The sequence below is a fragment of the Bombina bombina genome, chromosome 2 (genome assembly GCF_027579735.1).
Source record: "Bombina bombina isolate aBomBom1 chromosome 2, aBomBom1.pri, whole genome shotgun sequence".
In the NCBI taxonomy this organism is placed as follows: Eukaryota; Metazoa; Chordata; class Amphibia; order Anura; family Bombinatoridae; genus Bombina; species Bombina bombina.
Genome location: NC_069500.1, coordinates 885,044,176 through 885,070,757, shown reverse-complemented (window position 1 = coordinate 885,070,757; position 26,582 = coordinate 885,044,176). Strand labels below are relative to the sequence as shown.

The 26,582-nt window shown below is 39.5% G+C and overlaps 1 protein-coding gene across 2 annotated transcripts in view; it reads left to right on the top strand.

Moving 5' to 3' along the window:
• ELP1 (elongator acetyltransferase complex subunit 1) overlaps nt 1-26,582 on the top strand; it is a 267,173-nt gene that overhangs the window by 231,422 nt on the left and 9,169 nt on the right. For both annotated transcript variants that reach the window (XM_053703228.1, XM_053703227.1), the window contains exon 36: nt 20,840-20,918. In XM_053703228.1, the coding sequence (XP_053559203.1) occupies nt 20,840-20,918 (79 nt within the window). The remainder of the gene's footprint in view (nt 1-20,839; nt 20,919-26,582) is intronic.

Below are 26,582 nucleotides of genomic sequence, written 5' to 3'. Positions count from 1 at the left end.
GGAACAGCTAGATAAATGCTGTTTAATAAATAGCCTCTATCAATCTATATTTAGTTTTCTATTACCATGGGAATTTATTTATATTTATTTATATTAATACAAGTGGTTAATATTGTCTAAGGTGTGTAAACACGGATAAGCTTCTCAAAAGATGAGGCAACTCACATTAATACCAAGTATTAGTACGGTTTTCATCCGATCACAACATCTAAGATATGCATGTGTACGCTCAGCATAGGCGATTGTCAATGGGACGCACTTCATAAGTATTCCGTAATAGCTAACATTTGCGTAACACAAAGCAATATATACGTGATCTGTGAAAATCCTATTCCTAACCTTTTGTTTACATTTGGGCCGGTGATTGTAACCTGATTGGCCGGCTATATTACACACCTCCATCTCCCTAACCCAGTAATATACAACTATTTCCAATGACGTTACCAATGCCTTAGGATTGGTTACCCCTATCACGTGCTTTACACACACCTCTTTTTTGATTGGCTGGCGTAAATATAAATGAGGAGGCACAAAGGACGTTCGGCGCCTTTGACAAAGCAGTAGGCGAAACGCGCGTCAGGCGTTCGCTCTGCTTCTCCTTATGCTCTATGTTTAAAATAGAAATTTCTTAATTTTGTTGGCCGTATGTCGGCAATTTAGCTTAAACTTGGTGGGTAAACTTGGTGGGTAGCTTAACGGTTAAAAAACTTGCTGGTAAACTATTGTAAAATCATAGTATATGGTCAAAATCATAGTATATGGTCATTATAGGATTGTGGAGTATCCACAGTGTTCCTATATTTTTTGATAGCCTTACTTACGATAGCCTTATTCACTACCTTTAACCAAGTGATACTCTGTCCATCACCCATTAACGGGTTCTAAGCTAAAATATATTGATTTAGAATATTCTAATCTAGGGGTTATTCCCCTTATGTATAACGAGAAGCGCATATATATATCATTTTAATAAAAACAAGCTGTGTCACAGAACACTATTATATTATTGGAAGACGTCTCCAATAATACCTTAACTTCTCAGGGGGGTATTTACACTTAACACTGTGTAATTTTTTTTTGGGGGGGCAATCTGTATATTTAAGAATTTATTAGGCATTATTCATGCTATCTTGTGGTCCAAACCAAACCAGTTAGTTTTTGGGTTGGGACAATGCTGCAAAATTGTTTAAGCACCTCACTCAGCCACCAGTAATTTACAACTAGTTTGGAATATAATATTACATATTTGATTCCCCATCAAATCGAGATCGCAATTCACACCAATAAGTTATACACTATCCCCCTGTGTGATCCCTGACACAGCAATTTTAATGTTCCTTTCACACCTATTTTTACCATAAGCAAGTTATGTTGGATGACTTAGATCATCTCTAGGGAAATTTGAAACTAATGAATATAAATAAATTCCCATGGTAATAGAAAACTAAATATAGATTGATAGAGGCTATTTATTAAACAGCATTTATCTAGCTGTTCCTATGTGACTTACAAATGACAATTTAGTACCATTTGGGATACATTTTTTGAAAACATCAAATCTCCCCATTTTATATGTTTTGTTTTCTTGTCATTTAAATATTTTAAAGATATCAATAAAAGTTATATTTTAATCTTTTCCTTAGTGCCTTTTCTACAATATCAGATCGAAAATAAAGTTTTCCATTTAAGTGTGCCACAAGATACCTTCTTTTCTTTCCTTATATTTCTTTGATATTAAACCAGGTATCAGGCACTGCCCTCCAGGGATACATAGGCCTACCCTGTTGGGATAATTTTGGGAAACTTTGACCTGTCCCCAAACGTAAATCCCCTTTTCTTAGGGGAATTACTAAAATTCACGATTTATAATGCCCAGGAATCCTGAACATCTCTTGCCCAAGCCTGAGCGAAGAGAGAAAGTCTGCCCCCTACCAGATCCGCTCCCGGATCGGGGGCTGCTCCTTCATGCTGTCTTGGTAGCAGCAGCGGGCTTCTTGGCCTGTTTACTTTTATTCCAGGTCTGGTTAGGTCTCCAGACTGACTTGGATTGAGCAAAATTCCCCTCCTGCTTTGTGGCAGAGGAGGAAGTAGAGGGTCCACCTTTAAAGTTTCGAAAGGAACGAAAATTATTTTGTTTGGCCCTCATTTTAATCGTCTTGTCCTGAGGAAGGGCATGGCCTTTACCTCCAGTAATGTCGGAAATGATCTCCTTCAGTTCAGGCCTGAATAGGGTCTTACCCTTGAAAGGAATAGCTAACAGCTTAGATTTTGATGACACATCAGCAGACCAGGACTTAAGCCATAACGCTCTACGCGCTAAAATGGCAAAGCCTGCATTCTTTGCCGCTAATTTAGCCATTTGAAAAGCAGCATCTGTAATAAAAGAATTAGCTAGCTTGAGAGCCTTAATTCTGTCCAAAATATCATCCAATGGGGTCTCAACCTTAAGAGACTCCTCTAGAGCCTCAAACCAAAAAGCGGCTGCAGTAGTTACAGGAACAATGCACGCTAGAGGTTGTAGAAGAAAACCCTCATGAATAAAAATTTCTTTAGAAGACCCTCTAATTTTTTATCCATAGGATCTTTGAAAGCACAACTGTCCTCAATAGGAATAGTTGTACGCTTAGCCAGGGTAGAAATAGCTCTCTCCACCTTAGGGACCGTCTGCCACGAATCCTGAATGGTGTCAGATATAGGAAACATTTTCTTAAAAGTAGGAGGGGGAGAGAACGGAATGCCTGGTCTATCCCATTCCTTAGTAACAATGTCCGAAATTCTTCTAGGGACTGGAAAAACATTAGTGTAAGTAGGGACTTCTAGGTATTTATCCATTTTACACAATTTCTCTGGTGGAATGGCAATAGGGTCACAATCATCCAGAGTCGCTAAAACCTTCCTGAATCAGAAAGCTCTCCCTCAGACAGCAATTCCCCCACCCCCAAATCAGAACACTGTGAGGGTATATCGGAGATGGCCAATAAAGCATCAGAGGGCTCAGTATTTACTCTAATACCGGACCTACTGCGCTTACCCTGCAAACCAGGCAGTTTAGATAATACCTCTGTGAGGGTAGTAGACATAACTGTGGCCATATCTTGCAGGGTGAAAGAATTAGACGCACTAGAAGTACTTGGCGTCGCTTGGGCGGGCGTTAAAGGTTGTGACACATGGGGAGAAGGAGATGGCATAACCTGATTCTCTTCTGACTGAGAATCATCCTGACAAATGAGAAGGAAAGTTTCCAGCGCCTGGAAGAAACTATACCTGCTACACTATAAAGATGACCCCCTAATAGGTCTTAATTAAAAGATAAAGTATTAGATATATAGGAGCGCCAATGGCTAAGGTATATCACAGGATTAAACGAATGTAATGTAAAAATAAAGTCCTGGTTATTAACAGGATGACCAACCTAGGTTATAATATGCGTTTCATCAAAAACCTTGAAACTGATAAAAATGAAATATCATTTATTAAAATCCAAATCCAAACAAAGAAACCAAGTTTAAAAAATAAAAATAAATGAATGAATAAAATCACACAAGTGAATGATTAACAGTAAATGCACAGACCTATAAAAATTAGTCTAACCTATTCTATAATGTGATAACATTCTTTTGACAATATAGACATCAAATCTTCAAAATGGTACGTACTTAAGCTATGAAAGAGGTAATGGTGTGTTTCAATACTTCAAAAAAGGAATAAACCAATAGGTTAGGGTATGAACAAGTGCTAATAAATTCCTGGGAGTTGGTAATATGGAAATGGTGTTTTCCAATATACCGATTTCAGATTGGGGTTATTTGAAAGGGTAGAGCAAAACAAGTGTGTGTGTATATGTGAGAAAATCGAACTGATTGTCAACAAGTGATAAACTCTTCCAGTGACTAATTTATCTAATTAGGACGATACCGGTATGTCCCTCTATGCAAACAATCTAATATAACACGTGCTATCCAAATATGCAAATAAAAATACAAATGAAATCACAATTGTGCTCAAAAACAATAATTCGGCTTGTGAAAAAATGCTAACAAAACAGAACGGCAGTGTGTGAAAACCAAATTACAGTGAGAATATATATTAACCAAGACTCGTATAAATAACTCCACGAACTAGATAGGTTCTATAGTAACCGTGGGGATAAATATTAACCAAAACTCATATATATAACTCCACAATCTTAATAAATTGTTTTGTGACCATGGGCCATCCGGCTGTTGTTTAGCCAAAGATATTATCAGTGGGTTAAATGAATTAGCCAGACATTAACTTAATGGTAATTGGTTAGAAATAAGCAAATTAAACAATAAATCACAGTCATCCGATTTGTCAGTGAGAAAGTCTAATAAAGTCAATATTTCCAAAAGAGTGATCTTGAATAGATCCAAATGGGAACAGAAATCCTGAGTGATGGGGTAACGATCCAGTATCCTAGTCCGAGTGAAGACAGAGACCTGGAAAAAAGAGAGAAGTGCACTAAACCAATGGCCTACGGGGTGTGGAATATTGGTAAACAAACTCACCCCAAATGCACCGTATCCTGAGAGTATTACGAGCCTCACAAATCCTGTGTCGAATTGTCTACGCGTTTCGGCACTATATAGAGGGCCTTTTCTCCTGTTAAGTGTAGTCAGTCCACGGGTCATCCATTACTTATGGGATATTAACTCCTCCCTAACAGGAAGTGCAAGAGGATCACCCAAGCAGAGCTGCTATATAGCTCCTCCCCTCTACGTCACACCCAGTCATTCTCTTGCACCTAACTAATAGATAGGATGTGTGAGAGGAGTGTGGTTATTAAATTTAGTTTTTTATTACTTCAATCAAAAGTTTGTTGTTTTAAACAGCACCGGAGTGTGTTGTTTTTTCTCAGGCAGTATTAGAAGAAGAATCTACCTGAGTTTGTATATGATCTTAGCGGACGTAACTAAGATCCATTTGCTGTTCTCGGCCATTCTGAGGAGCGAGGTAACTTCAGAACAGGGGACAGCGGGCAGGGTTCACCTGCAAAGAGGTATGTTGCAGTATATTATTTTCTAAGGAATGGAATTGACTGAGAAAATACTGCTAATACCGATATAATGTAAGTACAGCCTTAAATGCAGTAGTAGTAACTGGTATCAGGCTGTTATGTATGTATGTTGGCACTAAAGTATTTCTGGGGAATGGCACTTCACTAAGAAAATACTGTATACATATAACTCTAGCCTCTCTGCAGTGATAGCGACTAGCAACAGGCTTTTATTCTTATTTCATATATTTAAAACGTTTACTGACAGTTTAATCGTTTTTTTCTCTGAGGTACTTGGTGAAAAATTATGGGCATTATTTTCCACTTGGCTGTCGTTTATTTTGTATAAAATCAGTTACTGAGCTTCCCCTCTGCTGTGTTAAGAGTGGGAGGGGCCTATTTTTGGCGCTTTTACTACGCATTAAAAATTCAGTCACAGTCTAACTTATTCTCCCGCATGATCCAGGACGTCTCTACAGAGCTCAGGGGTCTCCAAAACTAGTTTGAGAGAGGTAATCACTCACAGCAGACCTGTGAGACTTTGCTTTGACTGTGATAGAAAAACGTATTTATTTGTCAATCGTTTTTTTGGTATTAAGGGGTTAATAATCCATTTGCTGATGGGTGCTATCCTTTGCTAAATTAATGCATTTCATATGAAAAATTGATTGCTATAACTAAACCGGTTCATTGTTATATCAAAGTGACAGTTTTTTTGTGTGCTTCTTAAAGGCACAGTAACGTTTTTTATATTGCTTGTAAATTCAGTTGAAAAGTATTTTCCAAGCTTGCTAGTCTAATTGCTAGTTTGTTTAAACATGTCTGACACAGAGGAATCTCTTTGTGCAATATGTTCAAAGGCCAAGGTGGAGCCCAATAGAAATTTATGTACTAATTGCATTGATGCTACTTTAAATAAAAGTCAATCTGTACATGTTAAGCAACATTCACCAGACAACGAGGGGGAAGTTATGCCGACTAACTTGCCTCACGTGTCAGTACCTGCATCTCCCGCTCAGGAGGTGCGTGATATTGTAACGCCAAGTACATCAGGGCGGCCATTACAAATCACTTTACAAGACATGGCTAATGTTATGACTGAAGTTTTGTCTAAATTGCCAGAACTTAGGGGTAAACGAGACCACTCTGGGGTGAGAACAGAGTGCGCTGATAATGTTAGGGCCATGTCTGATACTGCGTCACAATTTGCAGAACATGAAGACGGAGAGCTTCATTCTGTGGGTGACGGATCTGATCCAAATAAACTGGATTCAGACATTTCAAATTTTAAGTTTAAGCTGGAAAACCTCCGTGTATTACTAGGGGAGGTTTTAGCGGCTCTGAATGATTGTAACACAGTTGCAATCCCAGAGAAAATGTGTAGGTTGGATAAATATTTTGCGGTACCGACGAGTACTGACGTTTTTCCTATACCTAAGAGACTTACTGAAATTGTTATTAAGGAGTGGGATAGACCCGGTGTGCCTTTCTCACCCCCTCCTATATTCAGAAAAATGTTTCCAATAGACGCCACCACACGGGACTTATGGCAAACGGTCCCTAAGGTGGAGGGAGCAGTTTCTACTTTAGCTAAGCGTACCACTATCCCGGTGGAGGATAGCTGTGCCTTTTCAGATCCAATGGATAAAAAGTTAGAGGGTTACCTTAAGAAAATGTTTGTTCAACAAGGTTTTATATTGCAACCCCTTGCATGCATTGCGCCTGTCACGGCTGCGGCGGCATTTTGGTTTGAGTCTCTGGAAGAGACCCTTGACACAGCTCCATTAGATGAGATTACACACAAGCTTAAAACCCTTAAGCTAGCTAATTCATTTATTTCTGATGCCGTAGTACACTTAACTAAACTTACGGCTAAGAATTCCGGATTCGCCATTCAGGCGCGCAGAGCGCTGTGGCTAAAATCCTGGTCAGCTGATGTGACTTCTAAATCTAAATTGCTTAACATACCTTTCAAGGGGCAGACATTATTCGGGCCCGGTTTGAAAGAAATTATCGCTGATATTACGGGAGGTAAAGGCCATGCCCTGCCTCAAGACAGAGCCAAACCAAGGGCTAGACAGTCTAATTTTCGTGCCTTTCGTAACTTCAAGGCAGGAGCAGCATCAACTTCCTCTGCCCCAAAACAGGAAGGAGCTGTTGCTCGCTACAGACAAGGCTGGAAACCTAACCAGACCTGGAACAAGGGCAAGCAGGCCAGAAAACCTGCTGCTGCCCCTAAGACAGCATGAAGTGAGGGCCCCCGATCCGGAAACGGATCTAGTGGGGGGCAGACTCTCTCTCTTCGCCCAGGCTTGGGCAAGAGATGTCCAGGATCCCTGGGCGTTGGAGATCATATCTCAGGGATATCTTCTGGACTTCAAAGCTTCTCCTCCACAAGGGAGATTTCATCTTTCAAGGTTGTCAACAAACCAGATAAAGAAAGAGGCGTTTCTACGCTGTGTACAAGATCTTTTACTCATGGGAGTGATCCATCCGGTTCCGCGGTCGGAACACGGACAAGGGTTTTACTCAAATTTGTTTGTGGTTCCCAAGAAAGAAGGAACCTTCAGACCAATATTGGATTTAAAGATCCTAAACAAATTCCTAAGAGTTCCATCGTTCAAAATGGAAACTATTCGGACTATCTTACCCATGATCCAAAGGGGTCAGTACATGACCACAGTGGATCTAAAGGATGCCTACCTTCACATACCGATTCACAAGGATCATTACCGGTATCTAAGGTTTGCCTTCCTAGACAGGCATTACCAGTTTGTAGCTCTTCCCTTCGGGTTAGCTACGGCTCCAAGAATCTTTACAAAGGTTCTGGGCTCTCTTCTGGCGGTACTAAGACCGTGAGGAATATCGGTAGCTCCGTACCTAGACGACATTCTGATTCAAGCGTCAAGCTTCCAAACTGCCAAGTCTCATACAGAGTTAGTACTGGCATTTCTAAGGTCGCATGGGTGGAAAGTGAACGAAGAAAAGAGTTCTCTCTTACCACTCACAAGAGTTCCCTTCTTGGTTACTCTTATAGATTCTGTAGAAATGAAAATTTACCTGACAGAGGACAGGTTAACAAAACTTCTAAATGCTTGCCGTGTCCTTCATTCCATTCAACACCCGTCAGTGGCTCAATGCATGGAGGTAATCGGCTTAATGGTAGCGGCAATGGACATAGTACCTTTTGCGCGCCTGCATCTCAGACCACTGCAATTGTGCATGCTAAGTCAGTGGAATGGGGATTACTCAGATTTGTCCCCTATGCTGAATCTGGATCAAGAGACCAGAGATTCTCTTCTATGGTGGCTTTCTCGGCCACATCTGTCCAGGGGGATGCCCTTCAGCAGGCCAGACTGGACAATTGTAACAACAGACGCCAGCCTTTTAGGTCGGGGCGCTGTCTGGAATTCCCTGAAGGCTCAGGGATCATGGACTCAGGAGGAGAGTCTCCTTCCAATAAACATTCTGGAATTGAGAGCAGTTCTCAATGCCCTTCTGACTTGGCCTCAGTTAGCAACTCTGAGGTTCATCAGGTTTCAGTCGGACAACATCACGACTGTGGCTTACATAAATCATCAGGGAGGGACAAGGAGTTCCCTAGCGATGATGGAAGTCTCAAAGATTATTCGCTGGGCAGAGTCTCACTCTTGCCACCTGTCAGCGATTCACATCCCAGGCGTGGAGAACTGGGAGGCGGATTTCCTAAGTCGCCAGACTTTTCATCCGGGGGAGTGGGAACTTCATCCGGAGGTCTTTGCCCAAATACTTCGACGTTGGGGCAAACCAGAACGCCAAACTTCCTTGTTACGGATCCAGGTCCAGGGACCCGGGAGCGGCGCTGATAGATGCTCTGACAGCACCTTGGGTCTTCAACATGGCTTATGTGTTTCCACCCTTCCCGATGCTTCCTCGATTGATTGTCAGGATCAAACAGGAGAAAGCATCGGTGATTCTAATAGCGCCTGCGTGGTCACACAGGACCTGGTATGCAGATCTAGTGGACATGTCATCCTGTCCACCTTGGTCGCTGCCTCTGAGACAGGACCTTCTAATTCAGGGTCCTTTCAAACATCAAAATCTAATTTCTCTGAAGCTGACTGCATGGAAATTGAACGCTTGATTTTATCAAAGCGTGGATTTTCGGAGTCAGTAATTGATACCTTAATACAGGCTAGGAAACCTGTTACCAGGAAAATTTACCATAAGATATGGCGTAAATATTTACACTGGTGCGAATCCAAGAGTTACTCATGGAGTAAGGTTAGGATTCCGAGGATATTGTCTTTTCTACAAGAAGGTTTAGAAAAGGGTTTATCTGCAAGTTCTTTAAAGGGACAGATCTCAGCTCTGTCCATCCTTTTACACAAACGTCTGTCAGATGTTCCAGACGTTCAGGCTTTTTGTCAGGCTTTGGCCAGGATTAAGCCTGTGTTTAAGACTGTTGCTCCACCGTGGAGCTTAAACTTAGTTCTTAACGTTTTACAGGGTGTTCCGTTTGAACACCTTCATTCCATTGATATCAAGCTGTTATCTTGGAAAGTTCTGTTTTTAATGGCTATTTCCTCGGCTCGTAGAGTCTCTGAGTTATCGGCCTTACATTGTGATTCTCCTTATCTGATTTTTTCATTCAGACAAGGTAGTTCTGCGTACTAAACCTGGGTTCTTACCTAAGGTAGTCACTAACAAGAATATCAATCAAGAGATTGTTGTTCCATCATTGTGCCCTAACCCTTCTTCAAAGAAGGAACGACTTCTGCACAATCTAGACGTAGTCCGTGCCCTGAAATTTTATTTACAGGCAACTAAAGATTTTCGCCAAACTTCTTCCCTGTTTGTCTTTTATTCTGGACAGAGGAGAGGACAAAAAGCATCTGCTACCTCTCTCTCTTTTTGGCTTCGTAGCATAATACGTTTAGCCTATGAGACTGCTGGACAGCAGCCTCCTGATAGAATTACAGCTCATTCTACGAGAGCTGTGGCTTCCACGTGGGCCTTTAAGAATGAGGCCTCTGTTGAACAGATTTGCAAGGCTGCAACTTGGTCTTCTCTTCATACTTTTTCCAAATTTTCCAAATTTGACACTTTTGCTTCTTCTGAGGCTGTTTTTGGGAGAAAGGTTCTTCAGGCAGTGGTTCCTTCCATGTAAAGATCCTGCCTGTCCCTCCCGTCATCCGTGTACTTTAGCTTTGGTATTGGTATCCCATAAGTAATGGATGACCCGTGGACTGACTACACTTAACAGGAGAAAACATAATTTATGCTTACCTGATAAATTCCTTTCTCCTGTAGTGTAGTCAGTCCACGGCCCGCCCTGTTTTTTATGGCAGGTCTAAATTTTAAATTATACTCCAGTCACCACTGCACCCTATAGTTTCTCCTTTCTCGTTTGGTTTTCGGTCGAATGACTGGGTGTGACGTAGAGGGGAGGAGCTATATAGCAGCTCTGCTTGGGTGATCCTCTTGCACTTCCTGTTAGGGAGGAGTTAATATCCCATAAGTAATGGATGACCCGTGGACTGACTACACTACAGGAGAAAGGAATTTATCAGGTAAGCATAAATTATGTTTCTTTCATGTAATTAACAAGAGTCCATGAGCTAGTGACGTATGGGATATACATTCCTACCAGGAGGGGCAAAGTTTCCCAAACCTTAAAATGCCTATAAATACACCCCTCACCACACCCACAAATCAGTTTTACAAACTTTGCCTCCAAGGGAGGTGGTGAAGTAAGTTTGTGCTAGATTCTACGTTGATATGCGCTCCGCAGCAAGTTGGAGCCCGGTTTTCCTCTCAGCGTGCAGTGAATGTCAGAGGGATGTGAAGAGAGTATTGCCTATTGAATGCAGTGATCTCCTTCTACGGGGTCTATTTCATAAGGTTCTCTGTTATCGGTCGTAGAGATTCATCTCTTACCTCCCTTTTCAGATCGACGATATACTCTTATATTTACCATTTCCTCTACTGATTCTCGTTTCAGTACTGGTTTGGCTTTCTACAAACATGTAGATGAGTGTCCTGGGGTAAGTAAGTCTTATTTTCTGTGACACTCTAAGCTATGGTTGGGCACTTTATTTATAAAGTTCTAAATATATGTATTCAAACATTTATTTGCCTTGACTCAGAATGTTCAACTTTCCTTATTTCCAGACAGTCAGTTTCATATTTGGGATTATGCATTGAATTATCATATTTTTTCTTACCTCAAAAATTTGACTTTTTTCCTTGTGGGCTGTTAGGCTCGCGGGGGCTGAAAATGCTTCATTTTATTGCGTCATTCTTGGCGCGGACTTTTTTGGCGCAAAAATTCTTTTCCGTTTCCGGCGTCATACGTGTCGCCGGAAGTTGCGTCATTTTTTGACGTTATTTTGCGCCAAAAATGTCGGCGTTCCGGATGTGGCGTTATTTTTGGCGCCAAAAGCATTTAGGCGCCAAATAATGTGGGCGTCTTATTTGGCGCTAAAAAATATGGGCGTCGCTTTTGTCTCCACATTATTTCAGTCTCATTTTTCATTTGCTTCTGGTTGCTAGAAGCTTGATGTTTGGCATTTTTTCCCATTCCTGAAACTGTCTTATAAGGAATTTGATCTATTTTGCTTTATATGTTGTTTTTTCTCTTACATATTGCAAGATGTCTCACGTTGCATCTGAGCCAGAAGATACTACAGGAAAACCACTGCCTGCTGGATCTACCAAAGCTAAGTGTATCTGCTGTAAACTTTTGGTAGCTATTCCTCCAGCTGTTGTTTGTAATAATTGTCATGACAAACTTGTTAAAGCAGATAATATTTCCTTTAGTAATGTACCATTGCCTGTTGCAGTTCCCTCAACATCTAAGGTGCAGAGTGTTCCTGATAACATAAGAGATTTTGTTTCTGAATCCATAAAGAAGGCTTTGTCTGTTATTTCTCCTTCTAGTAAACGTAAAAAGTCTTTTAAATCTTCTCTCTCTACAGATGAATTTTTAAATGAACACTATCATTCTGATTCTTTGGACTTCTGGTTCAGAGGATTCTATCTCAGAGATTGATGCTGATAAATCTTCATATTTATTTAAGATGGAATTTATTCGCTCTTTACTTAAAGAAGTACTAATTGCTTTAGAAATAGAGGATTCTAGTCCTCTTGATACTAATTCTATACGTTTGGATAAGGTTTTTAAAGCTCCTGCGGTTATTCCAGAAGTCTTTCCTGTTCCTAATGCTATTTCTGCAGTAATTTCCAAGGAATGGGATAAATTGGGTAATTCATTTACTCCTTCTAAACGTTTTAAGCAATTATATCCTGTTCCGCCTGACAGGTTAGAATTTTGGGACAAAATCCCTAAAGTTGATGGGGCTATTTCTACCCTTGCTAAACGTACTACCATTCCTACGTCAGATGGTACCTCGTTTAAGGATCCTTTAGATAGAAAAATTGAATCTTTTCTAAGAAAAGCTTATCTATGTTCAGGTAATCTTCTTAGACCTGCTATATCATTGGCTGATGTTGCTGCAGCTTCAACTTTTTGGTTGGAAACTCTAGCGCAACAAGTAACAAATCGTGATTCTCATGATATTATTATTCTTCTCCAGCATGCTAATAATTTCATCTGTGATGCCATTTTTGATATTATTAGAGTTGATGTTAGGTTTATGTCTCTGGCTATCTTAGCCAGAAGAGCTTTATGGCTTAAGACCTGGAATGCTGATATGGCTTCTAAATCAACTCTACTTTCCATTTCTTTCCAGGGAAACAAATTATTTGGTTCTCAGTTGGATTCTATTATTTCAACTGTTACTGGTGGGAAAGGAACTTTTTTACCACAGGATAAAAAGTCTAAAGGTAAAAACAGGGCTAACAATCGTTTTCGTTCCTTTCGTTTCAACAAAGAACAAAAGCCTGATCCTTCGTCCTCAGGAGCAGTTTCAGTTTGGAAACCATCTCCAGTCTGGAATAAATCCAAGCCTGCTAGAAAGGCAAAGCCTGCTTCTAAGTTCACATGAAGGTACGGCCCTCATTCCAGTTAAGCTGGTAGGGGGCAGGTTACGTTTTTTCAAAGAAATTTGGATCAATTCTGTTCACAATCTTTGGATTCAGAACATTGTTTCAGAAGGGTACAGAATTGGTTTCAAGATGAGACCTCCTGCAAAGAGATTTTTTCTTTCCCATGTCCCAGTAAATCCAGTGAAAGCTCAAGCATTTCTGAATTGTGTTTCAGATCTAGAGTTGGCTGGAGTAATTATGCCAGTTCCAGTTCCGGAACAGGGGATGGGGTTTTATTCAAATCTCTTCATTGTACCAAAGAAGGAGAATTCCTTCAGACCAGTTCTGGATCTAAAATTATTGAATCGTTATGTAAGGATACCAACGTTCAAGATGGTAACTGTAAGGACTATATTGCCTTTTGTTCAGCAAGGGAATTATATGTCCACAATAGATTTACAGGATGCATATCTGCATATTCCGATTCATCCAGATCATTATCAGTTCCTAAGATTCTCTTTTCTAGACAAGCATTACCAATTTGTGGCTCTACCGTTTGGCCTTGCTACAGCTCCAAGAATTTTCACAAAGATTCTCGGTGCCCTTCTGTCTGTAATCAGAGAACAGGGTATTGTGGTATTTCCTTATTTGGACGATATCTTGGTACTTGCTCAGTCTTTACATTTAGCAGAGTCTCATACGAATCGACTTGTGTTGTTTCTTCAAGATCATGGTTGGAGGATCAATTTACCAAAAAGTTCTTTGATTCCTCAAACAAGGGTAACCTTTCTGGGTTTCCAGATAGATTCAGTGTCCATGACTCTGTCTTTAACAGACAAGAGACGTCTAAAATTGATTACAGCTTGTCGAAACCTTCAGTCTCAATCATTCCCTTCGGTAGCCTTATGCATGGAAATTCTAGGTCTTATGACTGCTGCATTGGACGCGATCCCCTTTGCTCGTTTTCACATGCGACCTCTTCAGCTCTGTATGCTGAACCAATGGTGCAGGGATTACACGAAGATATATCAATTAATATCTTTAAAACCGATTGTTCGGCACTCTCTAACGTGGTGGACAGATCACCTTCGTTTAATTCAGGGGGCTTCTTTTGTTCTTCCGACCTGGACTGTAATTTCAACAGATGCAAGTCTCACAGGTTGGGGAGCTGTGTGGGGATCTCTGACGGCACAAGGAGTTTGGGAATCTCAGGAGGTGAGATTACCGATCAATATCTTGGAACTCCGTGCAGTTTTCAGAGCTCTTCAGTTTTGGCCTCTTCTGAAGAGAGAATCGTTCATTTGTTTTCAGACAGACAATGTCACAACTGTGGCATACATCAATCATCAAGGAGGGACTCACAGTCCTCTGGCTATGAAAGAAGTATCTCGAATTTTGGTTTGGGCGGAATCCAGCTCCTGTCTAATCTCTGCGGTTCATATCCCAGGTGTAGACAATTGGGAAGCGGATTATCTCAGTCGCCAAACGTTGCATCCGGGCGAATGGTCTCTTCACCCAGAGGTATTTCTTCAGATTGTTCAAATGTGGGGGCTCCCAGAGATAGATCTGATGGCCTCTCATCTAAACAAGAAACTTCCCAGGTATCTGTCCAGATCCCGGGATCCTCAGGCGGAGGCAGTGGATGCATTATCACTTCCTTGGAAGTATCATCCTGCCTATATCTTTCCGCCTCTAGTTCTTCTTCCAAGAGTAATCTCCAAGATTCTGAGGGAATGCTCGTTTGTTCTGCTAATAGCTCCGGCATGGCCTCACAGGTTTTGGTATGCGGATCTTGTCCGGATGGCATCTTGCCAACCATGGACTCTTCCGTTAAGACCAGACCTTCTGTCACAAGGTCCTTTTTTCCATCCGGATCTGAAATCCTTAAATTTAAAGGTATGGAGATTGAACGCTTGATTCTTGGTCAAAGAGGTTTCTCTGACTCCGTGATTAATACTATGTTACAGGCTCGTAAATCTGTATCTCGAGAGATATATTATAGAGTCTGGAAGACTTATATTTCTTGGTGTCTTTCTCATCATTTTTCTTGGCATTCTTTTAGAATACCGAGAATTTTACAGTTTCTTCAGGATGGTTTAGATAAGGGTTTGTCCGCAAGTTCTTTGAAAGGACAAATCTCCGCTCTTTCTGTTCTTTTTCACAGAAAGATTGCTATTTTTCCTGATATTCATTGTTTTGTACAAGCTTTGGTTCGTATAAAACCTGTCATTAAGTCAATTTCTCCTCCTTGGAGTTTGAATTTGGTTCTGGGAGCTCTTCCAGCTCCTCCGTTTGAACCTATGCATTCATTGGACATTAAATTACTTTCTTGGAAAGTTTTGTTCCTTTTGGCCATCTCTTCTGCTAGAAGAGTTTCTGAATTATCTGCTCTTTCTTGTGAGTCTCCTTTTCTGATTTTTCATCAGGATAAGGCGGTGTTGCGAACTTCTTTTGAATTTTTACCTAAAGTTGTGAATTCCAACAACATTAGTAGAGAAATTGTGGTTCCTTCATTATGTCCTAATCCTAAGAATTCTAAGGAGAAATCGTTGCATTCTTTGGATGTTGTTAGAGCTTTGAAATATTATGTTGAAGCTACGAAATCTTTCCGTAAGACTTCTAGTCTATTTGTTATCTTTTCCGGTTCTAGGAAAGGCCAGAAAGCTTCTGCCATTTCTTTGGCATCTTGGTTGAAATCTTTAATTCATCTTGCCTATGTTGAGTCGGGTAAAATTCCGCCTCAGAGAATTACAGCTCATTCTACTAGGTCAGTATCTACTTCCTGGGCGTTTAGGAATGAAGCTTCGGTTGACCAGATCTGCAAAGCAGCAACTTGGTCCTCTTTGCATACTTTTACTAAATTCTACCATTTTGATATATTTTCTTCTTCTGAAGCAGTTTTTGGTAGAAAAGTTCTTCAGGCAGCGGTTTCAGTTTGAATCTTCTGCTTATGTTTTTTGTTAAACTTTATTTTGGGTGTGGATTATTTTCAGCAGGAATTGGCTGTCTTTATTTTATCCCTCCCTCTCTAGTGACTCTTGTGTGGAAAGATCCACATCTTGGGTAGTCATTATCCCATACGTCACTAGCTCATGGACTCTTGTTTATTACATGAAAGAAAACATAATTTATGTAAGAACTTACCTGATAAATTCATTTCTTTCATATTAACAAGAGTCCATGAGGCCCACCCTTTTTTGTGGTGGTTATGATTTTTTTGTATAAAGCACAATTATTCCAATTCCTTATTTTATATGCTTCGCACTTTTTTTCTTATCACCCCACTTCTTGGCTATTCGTTAAACTGATTTGTGGGTGTGGTGAGGGGTGTATTTATAGGCATTTTAAGGTTTGGGAAACTTTGCCCCTCCTGGTAGGAATGTATATCCCATACGTCACTAGCTCATGGACTCTTGTTAATATGAAAGAAATGAATTTATCAGGTAAGTTCTTACATAAATTATGTTTTTTCAAGACATACTGAGGCTCTGTTAATACTGACCTTATATACAGGGGGTTAGAGGTGTTTCTAGTAAAAATAGGCGGCAAACTTACTAGGATGGCATCGGATTGCCTGCCCGTCTTCCATTGTGCTTCCGTTTTGGCAAACCGGATATCCGGGAATTCAATACTTCCGGTTGGGTCATTTCCGATTGAATTGAAGCCATTTTGGAAACGGGCAAATAGGGACAGACGGGTTTAGCCGATTATTGAAGGAAGTTAAATAATGAAAATTAAAAAGTGAATTCCGGGTTTGTTGGCCTTATTTAGATCCTTCCCATCAATACAATACAATATATTTGGTCATACCAAATTTTCATCGAAAGGGTCCCAATCATTTTATATCTTCAATATGGAACTATATATAAGTTCCTCAATATAAAATTAGATTTTGGTGATTTTAGGCTTGTGTACTCCAGGATTTACACAAATATGGTGGTATGCAGTGCAACATATACAATGACATTAATGTGCATTATCTTTTTTTTAAAAATAACAATTGATTTTTCAGTATTTCTCACATTTAATCAAATAAAATATTTCTCACATTTAATCAAATAAAATAAACAATATATTGTTTATTTGATTTGATTAAATGTGAGAAATACTTGAAAATCAATTGTTATTTTTAAAAAAAAGATAATGCACATTAATGTCATTGTATATGTTGCACTGCATACCGCCATATTTGTGTAAATCCTGGAGTACACGAGCCTAAAATCACCAAAATCTAATTTTATATTGAGGAACTTATATGTAGTTCCATATTGAAGATATAAAATAATTGGGACCCTTTCGATGAAAATTTGGTATGACCAAATATATTGTATTGTATTGATGGGGAAGGATCTAAATAAGTCCAACAAACCCGGAATTCACTTTTTAATTTTCATTATTTAACTTCCTTCGATAATCGGCTAAACCCGCCTGTCCCTATTTGCCCGTTTCCAAAATGGCTTCAATTCAATCGGAAATGACCCAACCGGAAGTATTGAATTCCCGGATATCCGGTTTGCTGAAACGGAAGCACAATGGAAGACGGACGGGCAATCCGATGCCATCCTAGTAAGTTTGCCGCCTATTTTTACTAGAAACACCTCTAACCCCCTGTATATAAGGTCAGTATTAACAGAGCCTCAGTATGTCTTGAAAAAGGCCCTCTATATAGGGCCGAAACGCGTAGACAATTCGACACAGAATTTGTGAGGCTCGTAATACTCTCAGGATACGGCGCATTTGGGGTGAGTTTGTTTACCAATATTCCACACCCCGTAGGCCATTGGTTTAGTGCACTTCTCTCTTTTTTGCCAGGTCTCTGTCTTCACTCGGACTAGGATACTGGATCGTTACCCCATCACTCAGGATTTCTGTTCCCATTTGGATCTATTCAAGATCACTCTTTTGGAAATATTGACTTTATTAGACTTTCTCACTGACAAATCGGATGACTGTGATTTATTGTTTAATTTGCTTATTTCTAACCAATTACCATTAAGTTAATGTCTGGCTAATTCATTTAACCCACTGATAATATCTTTGGCTAAGCAGCCGGATGGCCCATGGTCACGAAACAATTTATTAAGATTGTGGAGTTATATATATGAGTTTTGGTTAATATTTATCCCCACGGTTACTATAGAACCTATCTAGTTCGTGGAGTTATTTATACGAGTTTTGGTTAATATATATTCTCACTGTAATTTGGTTTTCACACACTGCAGTTCTGTTTTGTTAGCATTTTTTCACAAGCCGAATTATTGTTTTTGAGCACAATTGTGATTTCATTTGTATTTTTATTTGCATATTTGGATAGCACGTGTTATATTAGATTGTTTGCATAGAGGGACATACCGGTATCGTCCTAATTAGATAAATTAGTCACTGGAAGAGTTTATCACTTGTTGACAATCAGTTCGATTTTCTCACATATACACACACACTTGTTTTGCTCTACCCTTTCAAATAACCCCAATCTGAAATCGGTATATTGGAAAACACCATTTCCATATTACCAACTCCCAGGAATTTATTAGCACTTGTTCATACCCTAACCTATTGGTTTATTCCTTTCTTGAAGTATTGAAACACACCATTACCTCTTTCATAGCTTAAGTACGTACCATTTTGAAGATTTATATATATTTATAGATATATTGTCAAAAGAATGTTATCACATTATAGAATAGGTTAGACTCATTTTTATAGGTCTGTGCATTTACTCGTAATCATTCACTTGTGTGATTTTATTCATTCATTTATTTGTATTTTTATTTTTTAAACTTGGTTTCTTTGTTTGGATTTGGATTTTAATAAATGATATTTCATTTTTATCAGTTTCAAGGTTTTTGATGAAATGCATATTATAACCTAGGTTGGTCATCTTGAGAATCATCCTGAGACATACTTTTATCAGCTAAAATATGTTCTTTGCAATGTAAGGCCCTTTCGGTACATGAGGGACACATTTTAAGTGGGGGTTCCACAATGGCTTCTAAACACATGGAACATTGACTTTCCTCAATGTCAGACATGTTAAAACAGGCTAGTAATGACCACAAACAGACTTGAAAACACTTTATTTTATGAAAATAAATAACAATCTGAAAAAACGGTACTGCGCCTTTAAGAGAAAAAAAGCATACAATTTTTCCAAAACTGCTTTAAAAAGATAAAATTATCACAATTTTATGATAAATGCATCCCAACTTGTTAGCTAAGTTTGCCCCACAAGGAAAGGAACACTTAACCCTTACCAAAAATACGTTGTGTTATAAAACATTAAATTCAAACAAAAACACCCCCTGTAAAATCGGATTACCCCTTCGATTAGGCCCAAACTGTCTCTGACAGGCCCACCGGAGTTGGAGCTTGCTGCTTGTCTGGGAAAAACAACTGCGCAACTGAGGCGCGAAAACAGGCCCCGCCCATCTCACTCGATGTCTCACAGCCTAAAATAACCGCACCAGAGCGGTTAAAATCTAGCCAAGTGGGTTCATATACCCATTAATGAAGCCATGTGTACCCTCCATTTTTAAATAAAGTAAAAACGTTTGCCATCAAAAAACGTTAACTGTAACTCCCAACATAGAAACGTTTGCCCACAAACATCATATCATCAGTGTCAACCATTTTTTATATAGCCCAATATACAGGTCCAGTAATACCCCTCTCTATACATTAGGATTACTGCTACCCTTTCCCTCATGGGGATACTGTCAGCCAATTCTGAAATAACACAGTCTCTCCAGAAAAAAATGACTGAACATATCTCAATGCTTGTAGCATGAAAAACGTTCCTCACACTGAAGTTTCTTAAGTACTCCTCAGCCATTCTGTGGGAACTACCCTGGATCTCAGTAACAACTGCTCAGATCATCAGTCTCCAGGCAGAAGTCTTCATCCATCTGCTGCCTGGGAGAAAATAGCACTCGCCGGTACCATTTAAAATAAAAAAGTCTTGCTTGAAGAAAATAAAAACTAACATTTTATCACCTCTTTCACTTTACCCTTCCTATTACATAGAGTAGGCAAAGAGAATGACTGGGGGGTGGAGTCAAGGGAGGAGCTATATGGACAGCTCTGCTGTGGTGCTCTTTGCCACTTCCTGTTAGCAGGAGGATAATATCCCACAAGTAAAGGATGAATCCGTGGACTCGTCGTATCTTATAGAAGAAACATAAATTATGCTCCCCACCCGTACTTTTTATGTGTGGCGTCCTTATTGTATTTTTATTTGGCACCTTTCACCCTGATATTTCTTCTACTGTTCCTTGTTCCTCGGCAGAATGACTAGGGGATGAGGGGAGTGGGAGGAGTATTTAAGCCTTTGGCTGGGGTGTCTTTGCCTCCTCCTGGTGGCCAGGTTCCTATTTCCCAAAAATAATGAATGCAGCTGTGGACTTTTTCCATCTGAAGAAAAGAAAATTATCAGGTGAGCAAAATCTATGTTTTTAAAATTCTCCTGTCTAGTAAATCCTTCCCCCATTAAACGTATTAAAGATACAACCATTATTTTTGTACCGGTGGATGACACTATATTTCCATTAGAACATTTTTATATAAAACTATGATAAATTAGCCACCAATCAGCAAGCACTACCCAGGTGCTGAACCAAAGATGGGCCGGCTCGTAAGCTTACATTCCTGTTTTTCTTTTCAAATAAAGATAGCAAGAGAACAAAATAAAATTGATAATAGGAGTAAATTGTAAAGTTGCTTACAATTGCCTGCTCTATATGAATCATTAAAGAAAAAAAAAAATGGGTTCAGTATCCCTTTAATACAGTATTTAGCTAGTGGTGATTGATATTTATGTATGTAAATAAACTTCTCTAACATGCATTGATTTTGCAGGTTTTAGGCCCTGATTCAACAGCAAACAGTATAATGGCCTCCTATCAGCAACATAGGAACATTAATACAACTGCACAAGGTAAGAAATACTAAAACTGAGATATACAAAACAATATTTTAAATTTGTTACTACACTTAATTAAAGCAGCAGTTCTTTTTTTATTTTTATTGTTTGTTTGTTTTGTGAGGCATCTGTTAGAGAAGTAAAGAATGGAGCTAAGATGATAACAGTTTAGCAATTTCAACCACAGATGTCAGTAAATAGATTCCCTCTGCTCTTGAGATTGTTGATGTTGAATAATAATAAGAAAAACTTCTAGGGACATCAAACTCAAAACATTCTATCTATCATGCTTATGATAAAATATTAGTTAAAATGTGTGTGCCTTGACTTACCTAGCTTAAACTCACTAGTGAGACTTCGCTCACCCTCAAAGGGGAATGGACAAAAATGCTGTTGTGTTTTTATCACTTTAAAAGTGTCTCTCCCTGCCGACCCCCTATATTCTTATATAAGGTCTGTCTACTTTTCCCTATCACACCGTAATAGAGTTTACCTGGTAGACACTTCTGAAGGCTCCCAAGAGCTTTGGCCTAACAGTGTAGGATCTTCTCGACAGGCTTTTCTCAGTCCCCAGGCTAATCATGTGCCTGTTTTTGCAGATTCTCTCTTGGCCAGGAATATGATGGCCGTTGTTTCCCAGGCGTAGATCAGGACTCACAATTTACTTAACATGGCATCTGCCTAGTGAGCTGCTGACTCATATAATTTTTGCTGGGGAGTAAACAATATGGCTGACAGTAGTGAGCCGTCAATGGTCCAAAAGTCCTCCCTGCTGTGCTGTGGTATAACTTAGCTCACTTAGAGGCAGCTCTTTTAACTGTAATTTTTCATCTTCAGAAAGAAGAGACTGTCCAGGCGTTGACTGGACAACCAAGATAATCCAGCCTCAAAGTTGGATTGGTAAATTACTTGGTCTGATCTTAGTAGGCAGTTTGACACTCTAATATAAAAAGTACATGATCTAAGGGCATATAATTTTGCTTTACTCAACCTAGAACTCTATGACCCCATTTAACAAATAGGAGGTAGAATATGTTCCCAGCCCGAGAACCTTTCCACCCGTGCAAAGTGATATCATGTATTGCACAAGCAAGTGCAGGCTCTCATTGCACCACAAGGGCCCCAAAGCTGCATGTGCATCTTGATGAATAGAGCCCTATGTGTTTACTAACCCCCCTCAAAGGGGGTAAACACATAGGTCATGACTGGCACTCCCATGCAGCTTTGGGAATGTCACACACTACACCACCAACGATCATGGCCTGCAGTGAAGATGATCATCGTCAACAGCATCATATTGGCAATCCCCCCCCTGCATGTCGAGAACGGGTTGTTCTGTGCTCACAGGCAGAGATGGAAAAGGTTGAGATTAGTTCATCTTGCAAATCTAAATGAGTTACAGTCTCTATTAGCAGGATATTTCTATTCCAATGAATGAGAAATTATTTGTCTCATTACAATGTGAATGGAAACATTTTGGAACAAAAGCCATAAGTGTTTTAAATAAATTGCATTATTAGTATTAAATGTAATTCTACTGTTATCAGCCAGACTGTTTTCTAAATATCTGAATGTTTTGGGTATCCACATGTGGATATGATGGATTCCATCAACATTTTTACTGTACTTTAAACTGATCTATGTTTTGATGGGCATTGTCAGACAACTGGTATTCTACATCATGGTTCAATTATTTGAAAATCAAATGATAATAATCTTACCTTCTTATTATCCAGAAAGAAGACAATGAATAGTCTTCTACAAAGACTACCACCTCATCTTTTACATTACAATGTATTGTCAAGGCATATTAGCTAAACGGAATTCTTGTTCCAGAGGGGCTCATTTTGTAAGGGCAGTCTCAATCTTTTGGTCAATGGAAGCCAATGTATCATCTTCTGAGTTTTGTCAAGATGCCCAATGCATTCCTTTCTCATTTACAAGTTGGATGTCGAACAGTCGCCATCCACAAAGGTTGGAAGATCTTAAATCCTATGTCAAAATAATTCTATATTTTTCACGGTTTATTTTTCTTTTTCCCACCCAATTTTTGCATTGCTTGGCACTCTTCACAAAAAGTGCATGCTAGTGCACATCTTATCCCAATGGGCATATTGCTCATTGACAAGAGACAGGTCCATATCAAAAAGCATTAAAAAAAAACCTTCTGTGATACATTTTAAAAATGCCCTCTTTTAGATGCAATAACGAAAAAACATAATTTATGTAAGAACTTACCTGATAAATTAATTTCTTTCATATTAGCAAGAGTCCATGAGCTAGTGACGTATGGGATATACATTCCTACCAGGAGGGGCAAAGTTTCCCAAACCTCAAAATGCCTATAAATACACCCTTCACCACACCCACAAATCAGTTTAACGCATAGCCAAGAAGTGGGGTGATAAGAGAAAAGTGTGAAAGCATAAAAAATAAGGAATTGGAATAATTGTGCTTTATACAAAAAAATCATAACCACCACAAAAAAGGGTGGGCCTCATGGACTCTTGCTAATATGAAAGAAATTAATTTATCAGGTAAGTTCTTACATAAATTATGTTTTATTTCATGTAATTAGCAAGAATCCATGAGCTAGTGACGTATGGGATAATGAATACCCAAGATGTGGATCTTCCACGCAAGAGTCACTAGAGAAGGAGGGATAAAATAAAGACAGCCAATTCCGCTGAAAATAATCCACACCCAAAATAAAGTTTAAATCTTATAATGAAAAAAACTGAAATTATAAGCAGAAGAATCAAACTGAAACAGCTGCCTGAAGTACTTTTCTACCGAAAACTGCTTCAGAAGAAGAACACATCAAAATGGTAGAATTTAGTAAAAGTATGCAAAGAAGACCAAGTTGCTGCTTTGCAAATCTGATCAACCGAAGCTTCATTCCTAAATGCCCAGGAAGTAGAAACTGACCTAGTAGAATGAGCTGTAATCCTTTGAGGCAGAGTTTTACCCGACTCGACATAAGCATGATGAATCAAAGACTTTAACCAAGACGCCAAAGAAATGGCAGAGGCCTTCTGACCTTTCCTAGAACCGGAAAAGATAACAAATAGACTAGAAGTCTTTCGGAAATTCTTAGTAGCTTCAACATAATATTTCAAAGCTCTAACTACATCCAAAGAAAGCAACGATCTTTCCTTAGAATTCTTAGGATTAGGACACAATGAAGGAACCACAATTTCTCTACTAATGTTGTTAGAATTCACAACCTTAGGTAAAAATGTAAAAGAAGTTCGCAACACCGCCTTATCCTGATGAAAAATCAGAAAAGGAGACTCACAAGAAAGAGCAGATAAATCAGAAACTCTTCTAGCAGAAGAGATGGCCAAAAGAAACAAAGCTTTCCAAGAAAGTAATTTAATGTCCAGCGAATGCATAGGTTCAAACGGAGGAGCTTGAAGAGCCCCCAGAACCAAATTCAAACTCCAAGGAGGAGAAATTGACTTAATAACAGGTTTTATACGAACTAAAGCTTGTACAAAACAATGAATATCAGGAAGACTAGCAATCTTTCTGTGAAAAAGAACAGAAAGAGCAGAGATTTGTCCTTTCAAGGAACTTGCAGACAAACCTTTATCCAAACCATCCTGAAGAAACTGTAAAATTCTAGGAATTCTAAAAAAATGCCAAGAAAAAAGATGAGAAAAACACCAAGAAATGTAAATCTTCCAGACTCGATAATATATCTTCCTAGATACCGATTTACGAGCCTGTAACATAGTATTAATCAGAGAGTCAGAGAAACCTCTATGACTGAGAAGCGTTCAATCTCCATACCTTCAAATTTAAGGATTTGAGATCCTGATGGAAAAAAGGATCTTGCTATAGAAGGTCTGGTCTTAACGGAAGAGTCCACGGTTGGCAAGTGGCCATCCGGACAAGATCTGCAGACCAAAACCTGTGAGGCCATGCTGGAGCCACCAGCAGAACAAACGAGCACTCCTTTAGAATTTTGGAAATTACTCTTGGAAGAAGAACTAGAGGCGGAAAGATATAGGCAGGATAATACTTTCAAGGAAGTGACAATGCATCCACTGCCTCCGCCTGAGGATCCCTGGATCTGGACAGATACCTGGGAAGCTTCTTGTTTAGATGAGAAGCCATCAGATCTATTTCTGGAAGTCCCCACATTTGAATAATCTGAAGAAATACCTCTGGGTGAAGAGACCATTCACCCGGATGTAACGTTTGGCGACTAAGATAATCCGCTTCCCAATTGTCTATACCTGGGATATGAACCGCAGAAATTAGACAGGAGCTGGATTCCGCCCATACCAGAATTCGAGATACTTCTTTCATAGCCAGAGGACTGTAAGTCCCTCCTTGATGATTGACATATGCCACAGTTGTGACATTGTCCGTGAAAACAAATGAACAACTCTCTCTTTAGAAGAGGCCATGACTGAAGAGCTCTGAAAATTGCACGGAGTTCCAAAATATTGATTGGTAATCTCACCTCCTGAGATTCCCAAACCCCTTGTGCTGTCAGAGACCCCCAAACAGCTCCCCAACCTGCCAGACTTGTATCTGTTGAAATCACAGTCCAGGTTGGAAGAACAAAAGAAGCCCCCTGAACTAAACGACGGAGGTCTGTCCACCACGTCAGAGAGTGTCATACAATCGGTTTTAAAGATATTAATTGAGATATCTTTGTATAATCCCCGCACCACTGGTTCAGCATACAGAGCAGAAGAGGTCGCATGTGAAAACGAGCAAAGGGGACCGCGTCCAATGCAGCAGTCATAAGACCTAGAATTTCCATGCATAAGGCTACCGAAGGGAAAGATTGAGACTGAAGGTTTTGACAAGCTGAAACCAATTTCAGACGTCTCTTGTCCGTCAGAGACAGAGTCAAGGACACTGAATCTATCAGGAAACCTAAAAAGGTTACCCTTGTCTGAGGAATCAACGAACTTTTTGGTAAATTGATCCTCCAACCATGTTCTAGAAGAAACAACACTCATAAAAGACTGGAAAGGTTCTTTCTAGTGAAAATGAGCAAAGGGAATTGAATCCAATGCTGTGGCCATAAGACCTAAACTTCTATGCATATATAGCAACTGAAGGAAATAATAGAGACTAAAGGTACCGACAGACGGAACCCAATAGAATTATCCCTTGTCTGATAGAGACAAAGACAGTGACACAAACTATCTGGAAACCTAAAAAAGGTGACCCTTGTGTGAGGAATCGAGAGCTTTCGAAAAAAAGATCCTCTAACTAAGTCCTGAAGGGCAAGTGAATCATATGAGATTCCGCATCCTAAGAAAATAATCTGAATGAAAACAGAAAAATGAAAATATGCATTTATTGTATCTAATGAAAACAAATAATGCTATCAATGACCATAAAAAGGCAAAATAGTTTGAATAAAACTCCAAACCCGGTTCCTAAAAAAGGAACTGGAAGAAATACCCCGGAAGATTCCAGGTCTGAGCAGCGCTTGAACCTCATGGGTGCCCAGCCATGCTTCAACAGAACCCAAAATATATAGGACAGAAACACACTAAAAGAAAGTGTTAGCCTTACTGGAATAAAATCAAAGAAATTTGGACAAAATAGAACTAAATAAATTTCAAAGAAGTCTTAACCTGCCCTCTACCAGCCAAGCTGGAATACGGCACGTACATCGCAATATTAGGGAGCTGATTTCGAACCCCA